The sequence below is a fragment of the Bos taurus genome, chromosome 2, assembly GCF_002263795.3.
Source record: "Bos taurus isolate L1 Dominette 01449 registration number 42190680 breed Hereford chromosome 2, ARS-UCD2.0, whole genome shotgun sequence".
NCBI lineage: Eukaryota > Metazoa > Chordata > Mammalia > Artiodactyla > Bovidae > Bos > Bos taurus.
In genome coordinates this window covers 133,059,265-133,074,435 of record NC_037329.1, presented here as the reverse complement: position 1 = coordinate 133,074,435, position 15,171 = coordinate 133,059,265, and the positions used below count along the sequence as shown (strand labels likewise).

The 15,171-nt window shown below is 51.7% G+C and overlaps 1 protein-coding gene across 1 annotated transcript in view; it reads left to right on the top strand.

The window, feature by feature from the left end:
* MICOS10 (mitochondrial contact site and cristae organizing system subunit 10) overlaps nucleotides 1–2,300 on the top strand; it is a 37,996-nt gene extending 35,696 nt beyond the window's left edge. Inside the window, exons 3-4 of the mRNA XM_003585800.4 lie at nucleotides 14–123; nucleotides 2,059–2,300. Coding sequence (XP_003585848.1) covers nucleotides 14–123; nucleotides 2,059–2,073 — 125 coding nt within the window. The 3' untranslated portion in view covers nucleotides 2,074–2,300. The remainder of the gene's footprint in view (nucleotides 1–13; nucleotides 124–2,058) is intronic.
* Nucleotides 2,301–15,171: the final 12,871 nt, after the last annotated feature.

The window sequence follows — 15,171 nt, the reverse complement described above, 5'->3', positions numbered from 1 at the left end:
TTCTGCTCACCAGGAAGAATGTGGCCATTAGCCTTTGGCTCTGGAATGGGATTTGGAATGGCCTACTCCAATTGTCAGCATGATTTCCAGGCTCCGTACCTTCTACACGGAAAATACGTCAAAGTACGTACAGAACTGGTACTTCTCTTTCTTCCTCCTGCCTCCTCAGAGAATTCTTTAGAGTGCAGGTAATAATAAATACGATAAATGATAAATAAACCGAGGTCTTTGTGGCACCGCTGAGCTTGTAAGTGAATTGACTTGAATCATCACAGTGAAGCAGATTCTATTAAATTCTCCTTTCTGTAGGCAGCACTCTTGTTCAGGATATCAGAGTGCCCGGTAAACATGTCATACACATTTAGGCTAAACCTAGACTCCTGAACTCAGTCGTGCTTCTGCTTTCTACTGAAGAGGGCACGTTCTTGACTGTGAGTCCCGCCCGATTCTGCTGCAGTCTTGTCTACAGATGGGTTTTTAATGACGCAAAGAAGATGCAAAAGTTTAACACTTGCCTCAAGTGAAAGGACGTATCCCGTTTCCTAAAAGTTTCTGTGCGTAGCAGCCTCCAGACGGAGGTGCTGTTTATTTTTGTATCGGGGCTTGGAACAAAGTAGGTGCTCAAATAAATGTAAAATAAATGAATGAGGTAAGTTGTGTATCTCACTAGACGCGCTGGTGGCCTCGGGGCGTCAGGCTTACTAAGGCACCACTGTCACACACCACCACCTTCATGAAGAACTTCTCCTCCTCGGGATGTGCAGAGTCGTCTGCCTTCTCGGTTAACCTCGAGCTAGAATCACTGGTCTGGGCCGCAGCGGGGCCCAGGGAAGAGAGCCCAGAAGCCAGGACACCCCCCTGTGTGCTTTCTGGGTGCTCTGGAGTTCTTCCCTTCTTTTCTCACTTATGAGGTAATTTCTGCCTATGGGATTGCTGTGCAGATTAAATGTGAAAATGTCTTCAAGCTCTGAGGTGCTATATAAACAGAAATATTGGTTATTACAGAGGAGGCCAGCCAAGAACGGGTGGCTGACTCGTCCATTGTCCACCGTACTAACAAGCAGGGCAGAGAATGGGGTACAAACGAGCGTCCCAGCTCGGAAGCCCCTATCTGAGAAGTTGCGTAGACTGCCAGCTGCCCACTGGCCAGCCTGTGCAGCCCTGGAGAGGGGACTGGGAGCAGGGGAGGCGGGAGAGCCTTGCGCAGGCAGGCCCTCAGTCGTCATGACCTGCCCCTACGCCAAGGCCAGGGTGGGTGTCTGGGGGCCCGCACGGGCGGAGGGCAGCTGCATGGTACCAGCGCTGACCACGGGCAGTTTCCCTGCTCCCGGCTCCTCCCCTCGTGGCCCCGCAGCTGAGTCTGGAGGAGAATACAAAGGAACAGGGAGAGGAGCTTTAGGTCTTTGAATTGAAATGTTTTCATTGTTCCAAACTGAGTTGTCATGGATAAATGGCTCAGGGGTGATTATATGTGTGTATATTTAATGGCTGGGAGTTACTGTGGAAAATGCTGTTAGAGGTTTTACAGCCCCGTGCATGCTGCTCCAGCGCGGCCTGTAACTTTATCTGAGCTCGAGTCTGTGCCTCAATGTTGTCAGCCTCTAGTCTCTGAGGAGAGGAGCAGGACTGCGGCTTGGGGCTTTTCCAGTGTAGTCGTAATATGGGGTGGTGATTGCTGAGCGCCTGCTACGCCCCGTGGGCCATCCTGGGTGCTTTATCTTTGTGTTCCTTCTCTAGACCTCTCCCAGCAGATCTGCGACGGAGGTTTTATGACCCTCGTTCAGCAGATGAGAAAACTGAACTTTTCCGGGGTTAGGAACTTGCCAGAGCTCCCAGCGTTAGTAGGCCGTTTGATCGCAGCGCTGCACTCTCTCCACCCACCTGGGAGCCGCCCTCTGCTGGGTGTTAACCTGGTGTGCTGGAGACGGTCCTCTTGAGAGTGAGACAGGTTTCAAGCAGATGCTGGTAGGGCCCTGTGCGCCTGCCCTGCGGCGGCAGGTTGGAGGGGCTCGTCAGGAGGCCATGCGCGCCTGCTAACGGAGTGTCCTTCCTTTCCAGGAGCAGGAGCAGTGACTCACGCCTGAGAGCACCCCAGGGGGAGGGCAGGAGAAACCACGTTCATTCCTCAGGAACGCTGAAGCGCCCGAGTGAGCCGCACTCTCCGTGAGCGTCGCCAGTAATGCTCAACTCCAGCACACTGTGCACGTGTTTGAAACCAAGTCCGTTTCTTGTTTTGTATTTTCTCTCTGGAAATTGCAGGGCGGTGGTCTTAAAATAAATAAACTAAACTCGGCAGCCCAGCGCGTGGCCTGCGTTTCTTTGCCTTCGGTCTGTGAGCAGGAGGTGTCTGTCTGAACTGCCAGCAGCTGTAACCGCCTGGTCGCAGCCTCTCTCTCAGCCTTCCTGGAAGCACAGCCGTGGTGTGTTCCTCCCCGCTCGCCCCGTGAAGTGTATTTTTCAGAACTGCTTCCACCTCACAAATCGGAGCTTGGAGAGTGCAGTGTGTGAAGATGATGAACATCCAGAGGAGCTGCGCTTGCTCTGGCTGTTAGTCTGTAAAGCCGGCCTGTCGTCCTGACCATTGGACCTGGCCGGCCCATCTCGGCCATGTCTGCTGGGCTGAGGTCAGGCAGCCGGCCGTCTTGGCAGGTAGGGAGCCTCACTGTGCTGGTGGCTCACCCCATCGATGTCACGGTTCCTCTTAACTTCAAGGGGCTTGGCGCCCACCGGCCGGGCCTCGGCACTGGGGGCTTTGGCCCGGGGACTGGGGAGAGGTCTTGGTTTGCATGGCTGGCCGGAAGGCTGCGTTTGGCGTTGATTTCATCTTCGTGTAGCGCCAGAAGTCCGAGGACAGAAGGGCCACTGCTGCTGGCCCTCTGAGTTTGTCCCTTTGGTTTCACCGCAATCAGGGAGGCTAGACACAAAGCGTGTACTGTAGCAGATTGTTCTGAGAGCATGCAGAGCCTCAGGAGTCAGGCTTTCCTATCTTCTATTAATGAAATGAAGATGGGCAGGACTCGATCCCACTCGTCCCTTTACTGGCCGTTTACGGTGAGCTGAGTACCGTTACAGGCAGGGGAGATAAATGGGTGAGAGACAAGACTCAGGCCCCTTTGAGGAGCTGAGAATCTGATGCACAGACAGACAGACTGCTCTGACGTTGGATGAGGAGGGGTGTAGACAAAGGGCAGCCAGAGCGAAGGAGATCCTTGGATGGCCTGGCAGAGGAGGAGGGCATGTAAAGTTGATTGGACCTTCCAGACAGAAGAGAGGGAAGGTAGCTTTTGCAAAGGCTCAGAATCACGGCAGTGTGTTTTTTTGTTGGGGAGCTACCAGGAAGTCAGTTTCGTCAGTGTGCAGGGTCTGGAGAGGTGGGGGGCGCGGGGTGAGCGTCAGGGTAGACTTGGGGTCTCTACCAATGGGGAATGTCGATTAGACAGTTCTTGCGGGTATTGCAGTGAGCAGATTCAAGGCAGAACCACCTTCTCCCTCCTTCCTTCCTCAGCCTTCACCCCAGCTCCCTTCCCAGAAAGGTGTGCTGCGCTCTGGACCACAGCAGGCAGCAGAGGGCCCACCAGCTGTCCAGGCTCCCCTGCTCTCAGCGGGTTTTCATTTCTGTGGATCAGCTGACGCCCACAGGTGGGCTGGACCCCAGGACTGTGAGATCACGGCTACCACCTTCCACAGCCATTCTGCTGTTTCTCGCTTCGCCCTCTTCATTCCATGATCGAGCGTGCTCAGTCGCTTCAGTTGTGTCTGACTCTCTGTGATCCTCTGGACCGTCGCCCTCTAGGCTCCTCTGTCCCTGGCATTTTCCTGGCAAGAATACTGGAGTGGGGTGCCCTCCTCCAGGGGATCCTCCCGACCCAGGGATCAAACTTGGGTCTCCTGTGTTGCAGGCGGATTCTTTCATCTCTTAGACTTGTCATCTCCATACTTGCTTTAAAAGTTACTATTTCCCCTGTCCCCCCAATCTTCCCATCTTTATTCAGGCAGAGAGAATAACAGGTCCCCTTTCCAAAAAAGACAAAAGCAGAAAACAACATGCCCACTAATTCTCCAGATACGCCAGGAGGAAACGGAGTGGAAGTGGACGCTGGAGTCCGACTTCTCGCTCTGTCTTATTACTTGTTAGGTTTTAGGCATTTATTTGCATGGATCCCTTTGCCCGGCATCTTGGAAGCACCACCCGTGTGTTTTGAGAAACAGCTCTGGGGGGCAGTAGTTCCGGGCAGGGAGCGCACTGGCTGGCTGCTCTCCCTCAGAGCACTGTCTTCCCGCCCTGTGGCTCTGAGCAGAGACGGGCCCCATGCGCACTGCTCCATCTCGTCCCATCTCCCTGCCCCCATCTCACATCAGCCTGCAGAAAGTCCCAGTGCGCTGGCAAAGGCTCACCTTCTATTCCACGTAAAGTTTCATTAGAAACTCATGTCCTCTGGGGCCCTGTTCCCCTGTGGGCTTGTGAAGCTGTTTCCTGCCTGCCCTCCTGGAACCAAATACCCGGGAACCCGTGGGTTAGGGGAGAGAGCGGTGGGGACCCCGCTGGGCCCAGGACACCAGGCGGAAGCTGCAGCGCCCCAGAAGCGGCCTGCCCTGCCAACACACACAAACACACATGGTCTGAACTTGACACTGTGTGATTTGGCCCAGAGCAATATGTATTTTGAACTCATTTACGTGAATGTCTTTGGTGTTTGGGGACCCACTGGGGGAACCTTTATCAGGCTGCATTGGCCTTGTACAGAAGTCTGTCTTTGTTCTGAGAAGTGGCCTCGGAACACACTCTCTTGAGCTATCTCCTGGATTGTCATCCCCTTGCCCATTTCAAAAGATCTGCGGATGCAGTCTTGAAATCTCGCCTGCAGGAGATGCAGACATTGAGAATGAAGGAAATATCTATGTACTTCTGCTTTTCCTTTTCCCAAACCTCACTGTTCACTTTTTTTTTTGTAACCAAGCCATAATTACATTTTACTTGTCGTGGTTCAATCTGATTGTATTGTCGAAGGACTATTTTTGAACCTGTCCAAATAAACTCTGCCAAGTCTCCCCACAAGGATGTAACCGGGCTGGAGCAGCCTTCACCCCGAGTGGCGGTGGGACAGACCATCTCCTGTTGCGTGCTTTCTGATTACAGAAATGCCAAGGGCTGGAAGGGAGAAAGTGGGAATTCTCAGTACCGAAAGGAATGTTAAATTTAGAATCACCAGCTCATCTGGAAGCCATCACCACTCTCTCTTAAGTGTGCCGCAAGCACCATTTCCCCTCGGACACCACCAGGGGTGATGTCAAGCTTAACAGACCTGGGTAGGAGCGGGGCAGGGTTCGCCGAGCAGCCTCGTGCGGGGCGAGTGTGAGAGTCAGGGTGACCGCTAAAGTGGTAAGGCGCCACGGAGGCGAGGCAGCGGGGAGGAAGAGGCGGGGCTTACACGAGAAGAGCGGACGGGTTCCCAGTTCGCGCTCCACCACTTGGCTGGATGTGACTGGGGGGGGGCGGGGGTGGTTCCTCAGTCTCTTCAAACTAAAGTTTGCTCTTCAATAAAGAGGAAAAGGTCATTTCTACCTTATAGACGCTGGAGGTCAAATGTATACGCTAACAGGAGTATCCAAAAGGGGGTGCTGCTATTTGAATCAGTACAGAGTGCGTGGTGTTACTGGTAGGTAGTCAGGGTGCTGTTCTACAGTGCTGCTGCTGCTGCTAACTCACTTCAGTCGTGTCCGACTCTGCGACCCCACAGACGGCAGTCCACCAGGCTCCCCCGTCCCTGGGATTCTCCAGGCAAGAATACTGGAGTGGGTTGCCATTTCCTTCTCCAGTGCATGCAAGTGAAAAGTGAAAGTGAAGTCGCTCAGTCGTGTGCGACTCCTAGCGACCCCATGGACTGCAGCCGACAAGGGTCCTCCGTCCATGGGATTTTCCAGGCAAGAGTACTGGAGTGGGGTGCCATTGCCTTCTCCGGTTCTAGAATGAAAAGGGCCTAATCCTTGGGCTCAGGGAGTTGGTTCTTAGACTCTAAGTTAGTGAGATCTGAGGGAGAGAACAGGTATCTCCAATGAGTTCCTGGTAATAAAGAGGCTGAAAATTGTTGGGAAACAATGCATTTTCATGAACCAGTATCAGTGTCTTCATCGCTCTACTCCACCGAGACACACCCGAACGAGCCCAACGAGAAAAGCCTCCTGAAACTCCATCCGAGCTTCTCAAAGACCAGAGTCCCTGAGCACTCGGCCTCAGTCTAGACCAAGAGGCGAAGGAGGGAAAAGGCCACTGAAGAAATTCAGTGGGACCCGAGAGCTCTGGGAGCTTCTGGTGCGGTAGGAAACAGGACCACATTGGTCCTAATTCCACATTCCAGGTAATTGGCTTCAGTTGTGTGATCCTCACTTAAGGGCGCTCAGAGCCAATAGACATAAGTGGAGGAAGACGATGTCAAGAATCCTGGAGGAATTCAGGAGTGGGCAGAAGCTGAGTCCTTAATAGGGAAGAAACTGGGACTAGAAAAAGGAGCTCATTATCAGCTGTCAGTCATCTTTATTCCTGGTCTAGCCAGTTTGAGCCTGGCAGAACGTAATTTGATCACTTCAAATGAATATATAATAATAGCTTGTATTTATTGGGCAGCTGCTCTGTGCTAGTCATTATTCTAAGGCTTTATGTACATTGTGATGCTTACTTTTTACAACAATCCTGTGAGAGAAATACACTAATTTTATAGATGAAGAAACAGGTTTTGAAAGGATAAGTTCACTTGTTCAAGGATAAACAGCTAAGAGGTGATACAGGCAGGATTTTTACCTGATTCCAGAACCCAGACACTTAACTGCTCTGCTATGCTGGTTGAAAGCTGTTTAAACTGGAAAGGGTCATACATAAATAAACATGATCTGATACAAACCTGATGGAATTAGTTGAAAGTAATCAGAGTCAGTGTCATTGAGTTTAAACTGATAAGAACAAGTTGATCCAATTTGAAATTACCTATATTTGTTAAAAATAATTCCTATATTTATTAGAAATACAATTGTCAATAAAGGAGGTAGTCCTAAAAGAATAAAAACAATGCAATTGTTAATCAGAGCTTCAGGTCAGTATTATTGATGAGTTTTGCTAAATCCTTGCATGTATAATAAAGCATCATGCTTTTATTGCCTGATACATCTTAACAACTAGAAACACTTGAATTCATCTTATTTATTTTTGGCTGTGCTGGGTCTTTGTTGCTACGCATGGGCTTTCTGTAGTTGCATTATGTAGGCTTCTCGTTGCAGAGTGCGGGCTCTAGGCATGGAGGCTCAGCGGTTGCAGCTCGTGGGCTCTAGGGCGCGGGCTCCACGGTTGCAGCTCGTGGCTCTAGGGCGCGGGCTCCGCGGTTGCAGCTCGTGGGCTCTAGGGCGCGGGCTCCGCGGTTGCAGCTTGTGGGCTCTAGGGCGCGGGCTCCGCGGTTGCAGCTCGCGGGCTCCGCGGTTGTGGTGCCTGGACTTAGTTGCCCCAAGGCATGTGGAATCTTCTCTGACTAGGGATCAAACCCATGTCCCCTGCACTGGCAGGCAGATTCTTAACCATGGGACCATCAAGGAAGTCCTCAATTCATTTTTTTAAAAGACATTATTCGTAGACAGTAACGTGCACCCCCATCACCAGGTAGAAGATGGAAACCGTTTTAATAATGTGCAGTGGTGATATTCACTGCCTTTATGGTGTACTTTTAAGGGGTTAAATTTTTTTTATAAGTTTTGATTTTGATTCTGTTTTATATAGAGAAAAGTTGGGAAAATAATGCAAGGAATTCCTTTGTACCCTTCACCCTTGTTTACCGGCTGCTCACATTGTTTCTTTTATAACTCTTGATGTGTGTATGCAGAGTATTGTTTTGAGCCATTTGAGAGGAAGTTGGAGATATGCCCATTTACCCCTAAATACTTCAATGTATGTTTTCTAAGAATAAGGATATTCTCATATAACCATGGCACAGTTATCAGAATCAGGTGACTAACATCAGTACAACAGTATCTAATCCATAACACATGTTCAGATTTTGTCCGTTGGCAAAACAACGTGTGGTCTGCCTGCCTCCCCGGTCCAGGACCCGGTCCGGCACCGCGCATTGTTCTCAGTTGTCCCGTCCCTTTCTTTAATCCAGAACAGTTCATCAGCTTTTGCTCTTGATCTTGACATTTTTGAAGAGTGCAAGCCAGTTATTCTGTGGAGTGTTTCTCAGTCTGGGTGTGTTGTGCTGCCTTGTAACCAGAGGCAGGCTTGCAGTCCTGGCAGAGGCGCTTCTGAGTCCTTTTCAGTGCATCGCCCCAGGAGGCACTGCTGTCCGCTCGTCTCAACATCGGTGACGTGAACTTTGGGCACTCGGTTACAGTGGTGTTTGCCTGGTTTCTTCCCTGTAAATCTATTATTTTTCTCTTTGGTAATTTATAAATAAGTTGTGAGGCTGTTCCTTATCAAACGATCAATTTTAGCATCCATTGATGGTTTCCTAAAGTCACTATTCCTTATTATTTGACATTCTCTGAGGAAAGAACTTCCCTTTCTCCCTCATGTATTTGATTGTCAACTTATATCAGTGTGGACTTGTGGGTCCTCATTAAATTGATTATTAGAATCCATTACTGTCAATATCTGTTATTCAGGTTGTCCAGATTTGTCTAATAGGAGCTCTTTCAATCTGGGGCCTATATCTTTTGGCATCTAGTCTGTTCTTTAAGTATGAGGTAGCCCAGACTCTTCTCTCATTTGCTTGACCCCAGCCGAGGAGTCGGCCATTTCTGCAGGCAGCCCTCATTCCTTTAGAGGAGAGTGAAGGTTGGAAAGCAGGATCGGCGAGCGTGCTCGTTGCGGTCGCTGCGCCACTGCTCTGGGGCCTCTCGGCAGGTGGAGCTGTGGAGCAGGCGTGTGCGTGGTCTCCTGCCTCTTCTGGTCTCTGTCTGCACGTCTTCCAGCATCTGTCATACTCTGCTTGTCCATATCTTGTCTGTTGCTTGTCTATCAAGACCTAGAGTACGTTTTCATTATCACTGTATTTATGGAATAGTTTCGTCCTTAGTATGTTTCAGTTAGGAAGTTGCGTTTAATGTTTCCCATATTCTTAAAACCCCTAAATTAACTGGCTTTTTAAGTGGGTGGCCCAGTGGGCATTTCCACGGGTCAGTGACTTGCAATTGGAAGAAAGGCTTCCCCAAATTCTGACCACAGAGCATCCTCTGTTCTCACCCGAGCTGCCTCCCTGGGTCGCTGTGTAATCATGAGCAAGCCACGTGATCGCTCTGGGCCTCCTTGTGAGACAGTTGTCACGGCCCCTGCCTGTCACACAGTGTGCATGTGAGGTCAGGCATTCTGTTACTGAGGAGAAAAGTGAAATAGCGAAATGAGATTCTCTTATATAATCAATTGTCTAACAAATTATGATCAAAAGGATCACCCCCCTTTAACCTGGAGGTCGGGCCATTGTGATATCGACTGGCAGACTCTCACAGAAACTAGAAGGCCCAGACTTGACTCCCTCTTCTCCACGGAGGGCTCCCTGGGGGCTCAGCTGGTTAAGAATCCGCCTACAATGCGGGAGATCTGGGTTGGGAAGATCCCCTGGAGAAGGGAAAGGCTCCCCACTCCAGTATCCTGGCCTGGAAAATCCCATGGACTGTATAGTCCAAGGAGTCGCAAAGACTTGGACACAGCTGCGCGACTTTCACTTTCACTTTTCTCTCCATAGTGGACTTCATGGATAAAACCCAAGTTCTGCTTTTTTTTTTTTTAAACCAGGAAAAGTCCTCTTATCAAGGAGTAGCGAGGTAATTATAGATCTTCCCTTAACCTATACTGACACCTTCTTGAAGAGCATGTCTTCTTGATGGACACAGAACATGTCCATCAGTGTCCACATCTAAGGTTTCTTGACTCCTCCCCTTGGCCCCAGAAGGCAGCCGTGCTTCTTTTTGGCCCAGATCTGTGACCTGGAAAGCCTCGGTTCAGCTGAGGAAGGGGGCCCTTGGGGAATGGTTCTCATCCTGCCAGGATCTCTGCCCACGCTCCCAGGGGCCTGCCGGCCTTCAGCCTCTCCCCCTCCTGTCAGTCCTAACTCAGTCTAATGCATGTTGTTCCCTGTTCACAAGTCTCCAGTGGTTTCCCAATAATGAGCAAAATATCGTTCAACATTTCTTAGCCTAGCATCGAAGGTCCTTCACCATGTAGAATCCACCTGGCAATGCAGGAGACATAAAAGACGCAGTTCGATCCCTGGGTTGGGAAGGTCCCCTGGAGGAGGGCACGGCAACCCACTCCTGTACTCTTGCCTGGAGAATCCCATGGACATAAGAGCCCGGTGGAACACAATCCACGGGGTCGCACAGAGTCAGACACGACTGCAGCGACTGAGCACGCACATGCCTCAGTCTCCTCATCTGTAAATGGGAGCAATCATGCTGATGCCTGTCTCAAAAGTTACCGCGGGAACGTACGAAGCTCCTTTTGCTCAGTGCCTGGTGGAGAGTCGTCTGAGACTCTATTATTACTGTTGCCGCCTTTGCATCCATTCTCCACCTGGCAGCGTGAGTGCCAAACTGGATTATGTCCGTCCTCCACTCACAGCCTTCCGGTGTCCTCACCCCACTGGGATAAAAAGCCAGAGTCAGCAAAATGGACTCTGGGACCCTTTCCGATGCCACCCTCCTGGTGCCAGCCTCACCTGCCAGTCCACTGGCTGCCTGTTTTTCTGTGCAGTCTTTCTGTCCCCGCTGTGTGTGAGCACACTGGTTGTTCCCGCTCTTTCCCCAGGGTCCCCACAACTCACCCGCCTCATCTCCTTCCGGGCTTTATTCAGCAGGTCCTCCTCAGGGAGTTCCCCCAGACTGCTCTGGTTTGTGTAACCCTCCCTCCCTCCTGCCCCCGCCCCCACCCCCACCCCACTTCTCCGCTTTTCCTCTCTGGCCTTTATCACAACCCCACAGATTGTATCTTGACCTCCGTATTTTGTTGGTTGTCTGTCTCCTCCCATCAAAATGCAAGCTCCCTGAGGGCAGATATCTTTACCGTTTTGGAGAGATTTTGTTTTGTTTGTTTGCTCAGAGGGTTTTTGTTTTTTTCTTTTTTCTAACTGCCACATGCTTAGTACCTGAATAGAGCCTGGCACATAGTAGGCACTCAACGAATATTCATTGAAAAACTGAATGTTAGTCTATTACCTCTATTTCAGTCGTGCTTGTTATCTATTCCTGAAACACATTTTTCCTAGGAGTGACAGATGCATTCAAACAAAATACATTTATTTCACAAGCCATCAGTATCCCTTTTGGTGACTTCCTAGAGGAGCTATGTTAAGAAGGATTCTGAGGCTGGGACTTCCCTGGGGGTCCAGTGGCTAAGACTCTGCACTTCCCATGCAGGGGGCCGAGGTTCAATCCCTGGTCAGGGAACTAGATCCCGCATGCCACAGCTGGAGATGCCGGGTGCCTCAGCGAAGGCCTGACATGGCCAGATACACAAATATTTAAAGAAAAGAAAAAGCATCCTGAGGCTGTTTCTGGGCCAGTCCAGAAAGCGTGCGTTAGTGGCCTCTGCTGGGGTGCTCTGGAGGTCTGAGGGTCCCGTGTTTATCCAGGGCGGATCAGTCTTTCCAGGTGCTTTCCTTCTGAGTGTGAACTTTCTCAATCGGCCCAGGTCCTGCTCATGCCTCGAAGCCCTTGTATAAGCTCACTCCTCCACCAAGCCTTTCCCAGGCAGACCAGCCCCCCGAGGCCACCGCCTCCTCTGAACCTTCTGGCCTTGTGAGGGGCAGCTTCCTTGTCAAAGAACTTTTCCTCTGCCCTCTACTTCCAAGCTCTGTGTGTCTGCCCTTCTTCCTTCCAGGGCAGGCTTATGCTTTACTCTGTCTCCAGTTCCTGGTGCTGTATTAGACACTTAGTAGGTGATCAAATATATATATGTGTAATAATATGTATCAGTTCAGTTCAGTTGCTCAGTTGTGTCCAACTCTTTGTGACCCCATGCACTGTAGCATGCCAGGCCTCCCTGTCCATCACCAACTCCCAGAGCTTGCTCAAACTCATGTCCATCGAGTTGGTGATGCAATCCAACCATCTCATCCTCTGTCGACCCCTTCTCCTCCGACCTTCAGTCTTTCCCAGCATCAGGGTCTTTTCCAGTGAGTCAGTTCTTCACATCAGGTGGCCAAAGTATTGGAGCTTCAACATCAGTCCTTCCAATGAACATTCAGGACTGATTTCCTTTAGAATGGACTGGTTGGATCTCCTTGCAGTCCAAGGGACTCTCAAGAGTCTTCTCCAACACCATAGTTCAAAAGCATCAATTCTTTGGCGCTCAGCCTTCTTCACAGTCCAACTCTCACATCCATCCGTGACTACTGGAAAAACCATAGCCTTGACTAGACGGACCTTTGTTGGCAAAGTAATGTCTCTGCTTCTTAATATGCTGTCTAGGTGGGTCATAGCTTTTCTTCCAAGGAGCAAACCCTTTTATATATTGTTTTAATCAAGACTTTTAAGGACATAAATACCAAACTCCTTCAAATCAGCTTAGGATTGTAAGACACTGGAGAAGTTCAGAGAGTCCAAGGAAGGGGAATCTTGGGGGGTGAGAACCAAGCCCTCGTCAGCTCCTTCAGCAGGCAGCGTTCTCTAGAATCCTGTCCCTAATGCGATTCAGCTCACCAGCCCAGTCCCCGCGCCTCCCAGTTCAGACTCTGGAGAGAGAGGACTCGACTGGCCTGGCCCGGGTTGGCTGTGTCCCTGGCCCACGCTCTAGCCAGGAACATAGGCTCATGGGGAACACACTTGGCTGCTGGCGTTTTGTGCTGGTCTGCGGGTGTGGGCAGAAGCCGGGTCCCTGGCAGTGGGGCTGCACAGATACCCACGTGATGGTCTTTTGCGCCTTCTCTTTCTCCAGTATCCGTGTTCCTAAGCAGGAGGATTCTTCAGTGAATTTATCTGGAGCACAAAAACCTTGAGGGGAAAACAAAACAAAACAACTGTTCTGTGGGATGTTAAATACTCACAGAAGGACCAACTCTCGAGGAGAGAGAAAATTTCTTCTCCTACTCTCTGTGGATATGTGTGGGCAGCTGGAAGCTGAGAAATGGAAGAATGGAGAAGGAACTTTATAAAAGAATGGACTTGCCTAACACTGCCCAGCACCCCAGCCCGGTTCTCCGCGCTGACCACAGTGGCAGGGTGGAAGATCCCAGGCACGAGGCCCTTTCTGGACAGCCCGGCTCTGGGGCTGTCAGTTGGAGGTTGGCGGGGTGGGGTGGGGTGGGGGGAGTTCCCCAGGGGTCCGGGAACCCCAGCTGAGGGAGCCTGGGGATATGGTGGCGGAGGAAGCAAACAAGCAGCAAAGTGAGAGGTTGGGGGTCACCCTCGCCACCCCGGTGCTGGCATTTAGGCCACACTCCTGGTGGCATCGGTGTCCTCATTATTACGATGAGGACACAGCCGTAACCAGCACTGGAGTGGAAAAGGGACCTTCCCTGGAGTCAGACCGACGTGAGTTTCCATTTCCGCTTTGAAATTCCCAAAACTGAGGTCTCTTCTCTGATCCTCCTCTTTTCTTGTCTCCCCTTTCTTAGCCCTCGGCCCCTCCTGTTGAGTTTCGGTTTCCCAACTTACCTACAAAGGGCGTCTGACATCCTCCCACGGGGCCCCGCTCCCCGCATTTCTGCACTCATCCAGGGCCAGGTCCACATCTCCCATGCCCCCAGCAGCTTTCCGGGGGCAGACCCCAGAGGGCGTCACACCATCACCACCTTCCGCTTTCTGTGAGCCCACGACAGGGCCCAGAGTCCTCCGGAACCCCCAGCAACGAGGAGGAGCAGGCCAGAGCCTGCAGGCCAGATCTGCTGCTGACTCGCCCAGGGAAACTCGGCACATCCTCTGTGTCTGTGGGAAGGGATAATGCGACTCTAGCAGCTTTCCCTTCCTCCAGGCCAGCTGGGGCCAGGCTCTGGGCTCCACATACACGTCCCTCAGCAAACTCTCCCTGTCAATGTGCACCTGGGCACTATTAAAACTTCTGTTTCCCAGATGAGGAAACTGAGGCTCAGGGCACGCGTTCCCTGGGTGAGGTGAGAGAAAGCTTGGCGCTGCAGCCTGGGTTTGATCCAGGGACTCTGACTCCCTGCACAAACCTCCCTAAAATAGCTTTCATTTTCTGGGGCGTGTGCTATTTTCCAGGAACTGTGCCGAGTACTTTGTATCCATTTATCTCCTTGAGTCCCGGCTCCTTCTCATCATAATCTACCTCAAACGTCACCTCTTTGCCATGTCTTCTGAGTCTCATCCCTCGCCCTGGCTTGGTTATTTCCTCTGTAACAGTTGGATTATGAGAAACCCATTCTTCTGCTTATGCGTACCCGCTCTGGCTCCCGGTGGCAGAACTGAAGCCTCCTGAGGCCTGCGACCTTATTGGTCCAGCCCATCGTTGTGCCCCTGGCACCTCTGTGCCTGTCTGGCACACAGTCGGCACCATAAGTATTTGCTAAATACATCAGTGAGTCCCAGCAGCGCTGTAGAGGACACGCCGTTACCAGCTGCGTGTTGGAGGGAAGGAAATCGAGGCCCAGACAGGAAACAACCTGCAGAGCTGCTGGGTGATGGAGCAAGGATGCAAACCCAAGCAGGAAGCCTCCAGGACCTTCCATGACGATCCCTCCACGGCCCCTCCCACCCACACACTTGGACAGGCGGACACCCTTGGTCTTTATCTTGCAGGAGACGGAAGGACTATGGCTCTCTCGGGCCCCGCTACCAACCTTCTGAGTCAGCGGGCCAGCCTGGGAAGGAGGGCCCTGGCTTGCTCTCCCTCTCTCTCCGGGAGAGTGCAGGGCTTTGGACCCCTGTCGAGGCCAGGCTGACGGGATTAGAGGAAACAGCTGGCCCAAGCCCGTGCCCTGTGGGAGGGAGCTCACATTCCCGGGACTCCGGGAGGGGAGCAGCTCCCCGTGGCCCAGTCACATTCCAGGTCGGTCATTTTCCTGAGCCCAGATGTCTGCTAATGAGCTGGGGAGAGAGGCTTTCAGCCCTCTACCCCAGAGCTGGGCCCCGCATTACCTCGGCCCCAAGAGGCTGGCCCAGGGCCAGCAGGCTCTGGCTGCAGGCCTGTGCCCGGTGCCAGCCAGGCCTGTTGAGGCAACTGGCATGCGGCTGCCAACCAGG